The sequence below is a fragment of the Rosa rugosa genome, chromosome 5 (genome assembly GCF_958449725.1).
Source record: "Rosa rugosa chromosome 5, drRosRugo1.1, whole genome shotgun sequence".
Classification (NCBI taxonomy): domain Eukaryota; kingdom Viridiplantae; phylum Streptophyta; class Magnoliopsida; order Rosales; family Rosaceae; genus Rosa; species Rosa rugosa.
Genome location: NC_084824.1, coordinates 32,844,632 through 32,858,278, shown reverse-complemented (window position 1 = coordinate 32,858,278; position 13,647 = coordinate 32,844,632). Strand labels below are relative to the sequence as shown.

Below are 13,647 nucleotides of genomic sequence, written 5' to 3'. Positions count from 1 at the left end.
CATAAATGTCACATAAAATGCTCATATCAAGGACTTGGGGTACTTGTTCATACTATTTCTGGTGACTTCCCCGAATTGTCAGACAGAATGCTATACCTACTAGCGGGTACCAAGATAACTCTGTGACCCTGTCAAGGAGAACACACAACGTCAGAGGTATAAACCGTACCGGATGGTTTATGCCTCTCCGATGTTGAAGTCAGATCCTATTAGTAATTTGACAGAGTAACAGTAATGAAGAAGAAGTTATTACCCTTTTGAAGGTGGTTGAGTTTGACTTATATACTTGAGCATGGGAAAGGTGTTTCCCATTTCTTTGATGTGGGATGCAACCCATTCCTTTGTAGTTATAGCAGGGTCTGGTGTGTACTTTGAAGAGTTCTACCGGGCAAGCCCGAGGACTTCGTCACCCAAGGTGTTGCCTATTACGAGCACCATCATGGTGGGTACTGGACCCGGCCCATGATGTAGCACTTGGGCGGCCCTGCGGGCCCTGATGATGGTATGAAATCTTGTGGCAGTATGTACTAATATGTACAAGTCCCCCAAGTTCCCGTTCAAGATGTTTCTTGGGTGGGGACTTGAATAAGCTCTGGCACAAGGTTTCAGGGTTCACCGTGCCCATATGGAGTTCCCCAAGTTCCCGATGAAGGAATATATTGGTCGGGTAGTTTTGAATTAGGTCACTGTAGGTAGCTAAGCTACAGTGGTATGAGGGCTTGAGCCTCTTGTACCCGATGGGGTAAAATAAGGGAGGGCTTGAGCCTCTTGTACCCGATGGGGTAAAATAAGGGAGGGCTTGAGCCTCTTGTACCCGATTAGGTAAAATAAGGCTTGAGCCTCTTGTACCCGATTAGGTAAAATAAGGGAGGGCTTGAGCCTCTTGTACCCGATGGGGTAGAGTGAGGGCTTGAGCCTCTTGTACCCGATGGAGTAGAGTGAGGGCTTGAGCCTCTTGTACCAAATTGGGTAAAATGAGGGCTTGAGCCTCTTGCACCTGATGGGATGTTATTAGGACTTGATGCCCTAGTACCCAATGAGATAAACACTTATGCATGCAAGCTACCTGTCGCGTGGGTTCCCGAGAAGATAATAAATGCTTGACTTTTCAATTGTTTGACGGTTGCGTGTGAGGGAAGTGGAAAGAGCGTGTGGGATATCTGACAGTTGGGGGCGTTTAGCCTTCGATGGTTATGATATATATGTCTACCCTTGAATTTAAGAGGGAAAGAGAACAGTTTTCTTTGTCTTTTCTCTTGCTTTCGTTTCAGTCGCTCTTGCCTTCGTTTCTCTATAAACTCGTGGTTTGTGTCTAACGAGTGTGTCGTGGCAGGAGTTGGAGAGTTGGTGTGCGAAAGGAGGCGCAATCATTGAAGAGCGCTTGTTAGGTATGTGTTTCTGCCTGTACTCCTTGTTGAACTCTTGTACATGTTCCATGTTTCTGGGTTTAGGTTCTGGTTTTGTTGTGTTTGTTGTTTTTGCATTATGCGATAGCGAAATTTTCTAGCGTTTCTGGGTTTTCTGGGTTTAAAGTTGAAGTGGGGAGTGATCCGAACTTCACTAAAGCCCTAGATCCAAATACTTAGGCTGACTCCTATGCCCTTTGTTTCTGACTCCAGATAACGGTGCATAATTCAACGAAATTTTGTTTGTAGGCTATAATGGAATTAGGAACAAACACCGAGGCTGGGGGTGCGAGATCTTCTCATTAAGCCTCTGCAAGGAAAGTTGAGGTAGATATAGACCGGTACCTAGAAAGGACCGTTGCATAGATCTAGGGCTGAGGATACGGCGTCTTCTACAGGGATGATGTCAGTCAGTACCGGAAGTAGTAGTGGCTCAGAGAGTGAGGGAAGTTCGGATTCTGGAGATATGGAGGTGACGGTTGCTATACCAGAGGGGAAACCTAAGCCAAGATACACGTTGGTAGACAGGACCGTCTGTGATGAACCCGGTAGGAGCATGACGATGAAGGAGATCAATTTGATGAGGCGGAGATGGGGAATACCTGATCAGGTGAAGCTAAGACCCCTACATCACGGTAAGATGGCCTCCAACCCTCCCCCCGGATGGGTCGCGCTCCACGAGAAATAATTTTATCAAGGGTTGTCGCTACCGCTACCCCGGTGCCTGCAATACCTACTCAGGATGCTGAACTTGTCGCCGGGGCAGTTGACACCAAATGCGTGGAGGCAGATCTTAAGTATGATAGCGACGTGGGATCTCTGCGACATGGGCCAAGGTACCATGACTTTTACAGCCCGAGACTATGATCCCTTGGTTACTGACTTGCCCAGCTCCCAGAGTAAGAAGTGGAGGAATAAGGTGTTCCTTGCTAGAGGCCAGTGGCAGATAAAGAACAGTAAGTGGCGCTTAACGGGAACGTTTCAAGCCATCGGGGATCAGGCTTACACGCTATCTGAAGTTGAGAGAAAACGAATAGCAAGAGTGTATGCTGCATGGAACGTCGACCCAGAAGAAAGAAGCCCTTATATGTTCATCCGGTACTTCATACTTGATAGACTGGGGATGGGAAGAGTACCCGGTGAGATGGGCATGCATGGATTCCAAAAATAAAAATAAAATTTTTTTTTTTTTTTTTTTGGTGGATCCCCTAACATTGATCTCTTTGCAGTGAAAGTACCGAAGAAGAAACCTTGAAAGGGAAAACCTGAGGACAGAATGGAAGACGTCAAGTTGATGGATATGCTGAACAACCAAGGGGAAGACTCCCTTCACATTGATGTTGATCTGGTCAACAAGAAGACTGGGCGATCCATTGAAGAGCTGCTATTGGAGATACCGGACGAAGGATTTGGGGACCCAGACCCTGATGCTCCGATCATCAGGAAAGAGGATGCCCCAGCAAGTACGGTTGTTACAATTGTGGCCCCGGAGAAAGGGAAGGCTAAGGCGACGGGGTCACAGGTTTCCCGCTCGAATGGGTCCTTGGAAAGTAGAGAGGGCCTCCTCCCTGGGGACAAAAGGAAAAGGCAGCACCGCTATCGTCACTGGTGCAGGGACAAGGAAGAGGTGACGTATACTGGCAGAGATGTTATGGGCACAGGTGTGAAGAAACCGCGAAAGAGCTAAGTGATCCAGGAGCCGTCCCCCTCGCTAAGCATGTTGTCTCCTGTTGTCCCCCTTATGCCCAAGAAACAATTAAGCAGCTGTTGAGCGAGTACAGGGTTGCAGATGAAAAGTTCGTGCGCTCTATGCTCGGGGACTTAAAGGATATTGATTTAGACCGGGTACGGGCCAAAGACAACACCCCCCAGGAAAACCATCGGTTGGCCGGGGAGTCGATGATGCAGGTAAATCTTCATACTTGCTCATTTCATAAGTTCATTGCTAGTTTGTTTGCCTCTTACTCATGATAGTTTCACAGGCCTTGTTTAATGTCTATACAATCGATGCCAGTGAGGAGGACAGGCAGCTGAAAGAGGAGGTGAGCAACTTGTCGGGGCGCAGGTGAAGTATCTGCTGAGGAGAAAGGCAAGTTGGAGAAAGAGCAGGACTCCCTGAGGCAGAAGGTTAACTCCTTGACCTTGAAAGTGAACGAGCTAGAGGAGACAGAGAAGTGAATCCCAGAGTTGGAAGGCATGGTCGATGGGCTGAAGAATGAGCTAGAATCTCTCTGGGATGTAGAGGAGAGGGCCATCTCCTGGAGAGCCAAGGTTGAGTACCTGGAAGGCCATGTTCCCGAGGTGTGTCGGGAGGCAGCCTATGAGTACAAAGGCTCCCAAGAGTTGGTCAACATGCTCGTAGCTGCCCAAGACAAGTCGATGATCCTTAAGTACTGGAGTGGGTGGCCGCCGGGTACATGGACGAAGAAAAGTTCAAGCGGGGACTCTTGGAGAAGAAGAAAAGGCATTAGGAAGCTGAGGTAGCTAAAGGCAAAGGTGATGCCTTCGGGAGCCACACCGAGGCCCAGGAGTAGGGTTTTTTTAGTTAGTGTTTACTCATATTTTGAACAATTAATGGCCTTGAGCCGGTATTGGGGTACTCCCTTCTATTATTTCCTTTGCTTGGGAGTCCAAGCTTTTGGTGATGGTTCCATGATTTTTTGTTACTTAAATGGAAATGTAGAAAGAGATTAAAATTGTTTCCATTTGTGCCTTGTTTCATCTTTTTATGTTTAAATACTTAATGTTGGAATAAAGTAGTTAACATTGTAGCCAATGGTATCCGAGGTGCCCAGTCGCTAAGTTAAATGTAAGCAATGGTCTGAATAATTCCTTTTTCCATTTAAGTACGACATGATGGCTGATACAAAATAAGTACCCAATGAGTAGCTTGCCATAGCTTAGATGATCAAAAAGCTAGGATAAGATGCTCCGGGAGCTACTTGTAATAGTATCTTAAACGTTAAGTGTTCCATGGGTGGTGGGACCTGATCTTATCCATGTCCCCGATGTAGAAAGTGGCTGGACTAACTTCCTCGATGATCTCATAGGGACCTACCCAGGAAGGGTTCAGTCCCCGTGGTTTCGAGTACACTTGTTTCATAACCCAGTCCCCCAGTTTTAGCGTACGGCACTAGACTTTAGCATCATATATCGAGCTATTCTTCTCTTGTTTGCCAGGTTGCACATGTGAGCTACGTCTCGGAGCTCCTCCAGTAAGTCTGTGTCCAGTTAGAGGCCCTCAGCATTAGTACCCTCATCGAAATGCTCGATTATTCTGCTAGGTATGTTTGTCTCAATGGGGAGGACTGCCTCTGTGCCGAAAGCCATGAAGAAAGGTGTCTCACCGATGGCCTCTGTTGTCGTTGTCCTGATGGCTCATAATGTCTCCGGAGCTTGGAGGCGCAAAGGCCCCTGGCGTCCTCCAATTTATTCTTTAGAATATCCTTGATTATTTTGTTGACAGCCTTGACCTGGCCATTTGTTTGTGGATGTGCCAGCGAGGCATACAGGATCTTAGTGCCCATGTTCTCGGTGTATGCCCATAGTTCGTCGTTATCGAATTATGCCCCCTTGTCCTTGACAATAGTATCCAGGACTCCAAATCGACAATAGATATTTCTCCACAAGAAGTTCTTGACTTTCTCTGTTGTAGTGGCTATTAGGGGTTCTGATAGGAGCATTTTAATGCGACGTTTTAACTGCATTTCCTTACATTTCTTGCGTCATTTCCTTAGTAAAACTCTGTTTAGGAAAGTTTCCATTCTTTGATTGGGAAAGTTCCTATTTGTAGAAAGTTTCCATTTTTCTTAGTTTCTATTTTCCATTTTTAGAAAGTTTCTATTCTTGTAGTTTTCATTTCTCATTTCTGGCAAGTTTCTATTTTTCATTTTTAGTAACTTTCTATTTTTCATTTTTAGTAAGTTTCTATTTTTCAAATTAGGAAAGTTTCTATTTCTCATACTAGTTTCTATTTTCAGGACCTCCGAGCTAAAAAGTGGAAATGAACGCACGAATGGAAAGAGGAGCCTGCGAACATCAAGACGAACAAATATGAGAGATAACGGTCCACACATTTGAGCAGAAATGAAGAAACAAGCTTTCCTAGTGCAACCAGGAAACCCTGCGAAATGGAGGAGAGCTTACCAATGAAGTTTCCAACGCAACTATGAAAAGAAATGAAGAAAATGAAGTGTTTTGCGTTGGAAAATAAGAAGGCTTGAAGATGAAGCAACGAAGCCCAAGAGCACTTTGAATTTTCGGCAAAATGGATCATGGCCCATCATGGCCCAAGAGATTAGGGTTTGTGACGCATGAAGAAACCCTAGGAGAGTTTTGCCGTCCAAAATGAAGAGAGAAACAAGGAGTTGGCGTCCAAAAATCAGAAATTAAAAGGAGATATTCTAGGGAGATTTTCTAGGGCTATTTTTATGGAAATACATCAAGAGATAAACCCTAGAAGATCTTTTGCCGTCCAAGCCAAGAGGAAAAGAAGGAATTGCCGTGATATTCATGAAGAAACCCTAGAGAATTCGGCAAGGAGAGATTCTAGGGGAGAGTTTTAAGGAAAGCCAAAGTGTGGAGACCAAGAAACGGCCAAAAAGGAGTCTAGGTTCGTTCCCTATATTCTCTAAGGAAGTTTGGCCGAAATTGAACTACAAAATCAGAATATATCTTTATATATTTCGGCCAAAAATATTAGGGAATTAAAATGGAGTTTTGTGATTGGTTGAACCATGTCATAGGGCTTATTTGGCAAGCTATTATTGGAGGAAATTATGTGGCATTTTCAGATTAATTCCTTGGGATATTTAGAGGTTTACACGGCTTGGAAAGCAAGGAGGCGTCCACTATATATTCTCACACATTCTCAACGTCAAGGGTTCCTTTCCTTTGTGTTTTACAACTTTAGAAAAAATTCAGAAAAGCTCTCTAGCCTAGCCGTGCTCTTCTCCATCCTCTAAGGCAACCACGAAGTGCAAGCAAGGCCAAGGAAGAAGAAGACAAGCCGTGAACACCATCCATCCTCCACCTTGAAGATTGCTTTCGAAATTCAAGAGATCACATCACCTTTTCGTTCATCACCATCTCCATCTCTTGGTGTAATTCGATTCTTCCTTGTAACTTTGTTTGTATTTTCGTTGGTTATGCCTTAGTTGACACATATGTTTGAACAAGTATTGTTTTCTGAAATTTTATGATTAATAGTTAATTTTCAGATTCATACTTTGCGAATTATGGTTGCTTATGTGTGAGTGTTTGATTAAATTTGCATGATAGAAATCTTTTGTATGTTAATCTTAAAGGGTTCGAAACTTTTAGGGTTTTTATATAATTGGTGCTACGAATTTAAGAACATGAATCAACTTTTTGGTTTTGTGTTCTTGAATCAATAAGTAGTAAAGGTTTTGTACAAAAACCGAATTTAATCAAAGAAGATTGCAATTAGGTGGACTTTTTCATACTAAGTTGCACATTTGAATTGATAGCCTTTCTAGATGCTTAATGCGTTAAACATGTATGATTGACTAGCTTTCTAGGGCTTGAATGCATGTTTGATAGGATTAGTCTATGTGCTTTCACTTAGATTAATTAGCGTTGAAAGTAAAATATGGGAAATTGTTTGCTTTGAACGTTTCACATGATCAATTCCTCTTGCATGACTATGATGAACAATGATGAACTTGAATCAACTTTAATCATGGGTTTCGATTTGATCTTTGTTCTTGCATTCCATTTATATTTTTTATGTTTTAGCATTTTAATTATTTTGTTAACTTAGTTTAATTTTCAAAAAAAAAAACCCAAAATCAAAAACCCCCTTTTTATTCGTAAATAATGTGCATGTGTGTAAATATTATACTTTGTTTTAATTTTAATTGTTTAATTGTTTGACAATGACAGGTGTACCCTCAATCCCCGGAATAGAACGATCCCTATTTGCTTATACTACTAACGATATTTCAGGGTTAAATTATGCGCTTGCTCATAGCGTATCAATTTTTGGCGCCGTTGCCGGGGATTGAAAAATCATTTGTCATATTGTGAATATATTGTTTTGTTTATATTGTTATCGTAAAAAAAAAAAAAAAAAAAAGAAAAAAAAAAAAATTTCGGAAAAAGCACTTGTTTATATTTGAACGAAATTTAGTTAGTTAATTACTTAGTTAATTAATTATTTAGGTTGTTATTTATATTGTTGAATACTAGTTTAATTGTGAGTTGTAAATTAAAGAAGGAATAGGTGAAGTCGTGTTTATTAATATTGGCCTAAACCCCTTATTGGTACCTAGTTCAGGTCCCTTAAGGTTGAGGGCGGCCTTTATTAACATTCATTGAACTGTCTAACACACTTAGGACCTTTTACATCCTAGTAAGAATATCCTATGTGAGATGGTGTCTAGGCTGGGGACAACGTTCATGACGGGTTCTGGATTCAGAAGTGCTACAAATGGGCGTAAACCTCAATGAGGGAGTAGCCTATGCCAAAATGGATCCTACCTCTTGTGTTCGCCCTCCCCTACCTGGCCATTTCAGTAAGGTTGCCCAACGGATGTAGGAGGGACTTTGTGTCTAGACGATTATACTTGGGCCGCACGTCCACTTGATTTACCGCTTGGAATTAAATTTGATATCAATAGTATTTATAACAAAAAGAAAATGTAAGAAATTGTTGTGGCACTTAAGGTATATTGGATTAAACATAATCTTGGAAGGGTAGCTGTTTCAGCCCCATTGCACAACGAGATTCCCTGTTCCCGTACCTAAGTGTTGAAAATAATTGTAAATAAAAGATTCAAAAAAAAAAAAAAAAAAAAAAATTGTGAATAGTGAATAGTGACGTTTTGTATTTGTTTGGTTTGAAAGTTTTGTCTAATTTTACTTGTAAAGAAGAGGAAAACAATGAAAATTGAATTATGAATATTGTTAATTATTTAATTGTTGTGAGTGTGTAAAATCGTATGAGTAGACAAGGGCCCTTTTGTTAATATTGGCCTTAACCCTTCATTGGTACCCTTCTAAGGTCTTATGAGGTTGAGGGCGGCCTTTATTAGCATTAGGAGAACAGTCTAACACATGAGTACTTTCCAAACTGAGTAAGGGGCATTACAGATGGTGTCTTAGGTTGAGACCCTGGGTGATGGGTTCAATTGGATCTCAGAGATACTATAGACTGTGCGTAAACCACAATGTGGAAGTAGCCAATAGGGGCGTAAACCTCAATGAGGGAGTAGCCTCCGTAGTATCACCAAAATGAGTCCTCCCTCTCACTTACCTCTTAATCTGGCTATCTGGCCTTCTGAAACCACGGAAAGAGACTTATGTCTAGGCGACTATCCCTATATCGTAGCTCACCAATAGTAGTGGTTTCTATTGGGCTCGACTTACAACTTGGAATCAATTGAGTTATTAACGATGTTTATAAGTTCTAAAAAAAAAATAGTAATAAAATACTTGTACATACCCTTCACATGTAAAGTGTTTTGTTTTTACTTCTCTTACTTGTACAAAGTGTAAGTCTCTTTTGTTGCATTGTGAATAGTGACGTTTTTGTATGAAAATATTAACTTGTATTTTGTTTGTTTTCGTAAGTTACTCACTTCTGTACATCTTAATGTTGTTCAGGAATTCCATGAATGTCCGAGTCCTCTAAACTCCCTACCATACGAGAGATTGAAGAAAGGCTCGCTCGTTTGAAAAATCCTCCTACACTTGAGTACAGAAGACCTTCTTCCTTGCAATTCAAAGAGTACAAGTTTAACGAGCAAGGGAAGAGAATCTATCCTTCTGAGGAATCTACATCACCTACACCTACCCCATCTCCTCCTTCACGTTCACCGTCACCTGTGATTTCGTCTAACTCTACACCACCACCTACACCACCACCTGAAGAAGTTCAAGAAGAGAGAATGGCATCCATTAGGGAACTATCCACAGCAACAGTTGAGGGAGGACCCCCTATAGGTATTGTGTACCCTGCCCCTGCTGCAGGAAGGAATGCAGAGTTTGAGCTGAAGAGTGGATTATTGCACCAACTCCCTAAGTTTCATGGGCTTCCTATGGAGGACGCCAACAAGCATCTTAGGGCATTTCAGGTTGTGTGTTCTAATATGCAACCACAAGGAGCAGATGAGAACATTCTAAGGATGAAAGCATTTCCATTTTCCTTAGCTGACAGAGCCAAAGATTGGCTATATGAGATTCCTGCTGGACGTATCACCTCTTGGGACACTATGAGGAAGGCCTTCTTGGAAAGATACTTCCCAGCTTCCAAGGTCATCACACTCAGGAAGAAGCTTAGTGGAATTGAACAAGCTCCAGATGAATCCTATTCTGCCTATTATGAGAGGTTCAATTCCTTACTTGCTCAATGTCCTCAACATCAGATGAAGGATGAGACCCTACTGACATGCTTCTATGAGGGACTCTTACCCTTAGAGAGGCAAATGCTTGATGCTGCAGCTGGAGGAGCTTTTGTGGACAAGTCGCCTGCAGAGGGAAAGGAACTTATTGAGAATCGTGCCCTCAACAGTCAACAATACGAGGGTGTAGGGCACTCCATTCGAAAGGTACATGAAGTGGGTAGGAACAATGCCATTGAGGATCAACTGAATAAGCTCACCTTGCTCATGAACCAAGTCATAAGTTCCAAAGGACCTAGTGCATCCATAGCTTGTGGGGTATGCTCTATGCAAGGGCATGTTACTGATCAATGCCCTCAACTCAATGAAAATGGAGGATGGGAATCTGCCAATGCTATTGGAGGATACCAAGGGGGATTTCAAGGAGGATATCAGGGAGGACCTCAACGTCCTAGACATGACCCTTATTCCAATACTTATAACCCAGGATGGAGGGACCATCCCAACTTCAAGTGGACCAACAATGACAATGTTCAGAATCCTCTTGGTGGTAACTTTCAACGTCCTCAAGGGCCTACCTTTCAACGTCCTCAAGCTCCTTACATGCCTCCTCCTCAACAGAACTCTGGGAATTCCAATTCCCATTATGATAAGACGTTGGAAGCCTTGACTGCTTCTACACAAGCCTTGACAAACTCTACTCAGGCTTTGATCCAAGGACAACAGACCCATACTAAGGACATTGCAGAACTCAAGAAGCAGATGGGCCAAGTTGTGGATTTCATGAGCAAGATTCATGAGAATGGGAAGCTCCCTAGTGTCACAATACCTAATCCTAAGGGTAATGTGGAGAATGCATCAGTTGTGACTACAAGGAGTGGAAGGCCATTTGTGGATCAACCCAAGCCACCCAAGAAAGCCCAAGTAAGCATAGAGATTGAGGAAGACCATGAACCCACAAAGTTGGGTATTGAAAAGGACCCTGCAACGTCCAAGGAAGAAGTCAAGGCGTCCTCACCACAAAAGGCCAAACCGGATATTCAAGGTATTAATTCTAACTTATCCAATTCGGTTATCACTAACCCTTCTTCTTCTTGCATGCCCTTTCCACGCAGATTTGCTAAATCCAAGAAGGATGAAAGTGACCAAGCTATCTTGGAAACTTTCAAGAAGGTACAAGTAAACTTACCCCTCCTAGAGGCCATCAAGCAAGTCCCTAAGTATGCCAAGTTCCTTAAAGAGCTTTGCACTACTAGGAGAGTGAACCGTGAAAAGGAGGTGGTAAAGGTAAGTGAGAACGTTTCTGCCTTGATTCAGAGGAAGATTCCTCCAAAGTGTAAGGATCCTGGAAGCTTTACTATTCCATGTACTATTGGTAACTCCAGATTTAAGAATGCCATGCTAGATCTAGGTGCATCTGTTAATGTTATGCCCTACTCTGTTTATGAAACCCTAGGTCTAGGGGAACTTAAATCTGATAATGTTATCATTCAGTTAGCTGACAGATCCAATGCATACCCTAGAGGTTTGTTGGAGGATGTGCTTGTGCAGGTTAACCATCTTATCTTCCCAGCTGATTTTTATGTGTTAGAAATGGAGGACTCCCCTGTGAGTTCCACTCCTTTGCTTTTGGGACGTCCTTTCTTAAGGACAGCTAGGACAAAGATAGATGTGTATGCAGGTTCTCTCACCATGGAGTTTGATGGTGACGTTATTGGCTTCAACATTTTTGAAGCCATGAGGTATCCTCTTGATATAAATGACTGTTATTCTATTGATATTTTGGATGACCTTGCCCAGAAAATGTTTGAGGCCATGAATGAGGATACCCTAGCCACAACCCTCGAACAAGGAGTAGGGTACACAAAAGGTGGTGCCATTATCTCAAAGGAGGAATTGAAGGACACTTGTGAAGGAAAGATAATTGAAAACGTCTCCTTCCTTGAAGCATCCCCTTATGTAGGTAAGTCTAATTCTCCTTTGTCCATTCAGTTATCTACTAACAAGACTTTACCTTCAGTGGTCCAGGCCCCAGAACTTGAGCTTAAACCTCTTCCAGACCATTTGAAGTATGTCTACTTAGGAGACAAGGAGACCTTACCAGTGATAGTGTCCTCTGCGCTTACGACTCCACAAGAAGAGAAGTTGGTGGAGATGCTGAAACAACACAAGACCGCCATAGGATGGACATTGGCGGACATCAAGGGAATTAGCCCTACAACTTGCGTCCATAGGATACTTCTAGAGGAGGGGTCTAAACCCACTAGAGAGGCTCAACGTCGTCTCAACCCTCCAATGATGGAAGTTGTGAAGAAGGAGGTTATCAAACTCCTAGATTGTGGGGTGATCTACCCCATTTCAGACTCCAAGTGGGTCTCTCCAGTTCAGGTTGTGCCCAAGAAATCTGGGGTAACTGTGGTGAAGAATGCTGAGAACGAACTGGTGCCCCAAAGGACAGTCACAGGTCACCGAGTGTGCATTGATTATAGGAAGCTCAACGCAACAACAAGGAAAGATCACTTTCCTCTTCCATTCATTGATCAGATGCTTGAGCGCCTAGCTGGACATGACTACTACTGCTTCTTGGATGGCTACTCAGGCTACAATCAGATTGCCATAGCCAATGAAGATCAAGAGAAGACAACCTTCACTTGCCCCTTTGGGACGTTTGCCTATAGACGTATGCCCTTTGGCCTTTGCAACGCTCCAGGTACCTTTCAGAGGTGTATGGTAAGTATCTTTTCAGATTATATTGAGAAAATCATAGAGGTATTTATGGATGACTTTTCAGTCTTTGGAAAGAATTTTGATGATTGTCTTAATAATCTGGAAATAATTCTCAAACGTTGCATGGAAACTAACCTTGTACTTAATTGGGAGAAATGCCATTTTATGGTTAAGCAAGGAATAGTTTTAGGACATATTGTCTCTGCTAGGGGAATAGAGGTCGATAAGGCCAAGGTTGACATTGTGCGTTACTTACCCTCTCCCACTTCTGTGAGAGAGATTCGTTCTTTCCTTGGCCATGCAGGTTTTTATAGGAGGTTTATTAAGGACTTCTCCAAGATTTCGAGACCTCTATGTCAACTGCTCCAGAAGGATGTGCCCTTTCACTTTGACAAGGAATGTCAAGCTGCTTTTGACAAGCTTAAGGAGTTGTTGACGTCAGCCCCCATCATGCTACCTCCAGATTGGTCCTTGCCCTTTGAGTTGATGTGTGATGCCTCTGACTATGCAGTTGGAGCTGTTTTGGGGCAAAGGAAGGACAAACGACCCTATGCCATCTATTACGCCTCAAGGACTCTAAATGATGCCCAAATGAATTATTCCACTACAGAGAAGGAGCTCCTTGCAGTTGTCTTTGCCCTTGAAAAGTTTCGTTCCTACTTACTTGGTACCAAGGTAATTATTTATACTGACCATGCAGCTTTGAAGTACTTGATGACCAAGAAGGAGGCGAAACCAAGACTTATCAGATGGATCCTACTCTTACAAGAGTTTGACGTTGAAATCAAGGACAAGAAGGGTAGTGAAAACGTGGTAGCTGACCACTTGAGTCGTTTGGTACATGCAGAAGACCCTCTCCCTCTGGTGGAGACGTTTCCAGATGAGCAGCTTTTTGGACTTCAGGTAAGTGAACCATGGTATGCTGATATTGTGAACTATATTGTTTCTAGGAAGATTCCTGATACCATGTCACGTGCTCATAGAGATAGGCTTAAGAAAACTGTTAAGCAATATGTTTGGGATGAACCTTATTTGTGGAAATATTGCTCTGATCAACTGATTAGGAGATGTGTGCCTGAACATGAACATAATGCCATACTTTCGTTTTGCCATTCTAAAGCATGTGGGGGTCACTTTGGGTCTAAAAAGAC

General features: G+C 42.7%; 1 protein-coding gene across 1 annotated transcript in view; it reads left to right on the top strand.

Moving 5' to 3' along the window:
- Positions 1-2,682: 2,682 nt before the first annotated feature.
- LOC133711554 (uncharacterized) overlaps positions 2,683-13,647 on the top strand; it is a 51,328-nt gene continuing 40,363 nt past the window's right edge. Inside the window, exons 1-3 of the mRNA XM_062137658.1 lie at positions 2,683-3,067; positions 3,381-3,448; positions 12,083-13,273. Coding sequence (XP_061993642.1) covers positions 2,683-3,067; positions 3,381-3,448; positions 12,083-13,273 — 1,644 coding nt within the window. The remainder of the gene's footprint in view (positions 3,068-3,380; positions 3,449-12,082; positions 13,274-13,647) is intronic.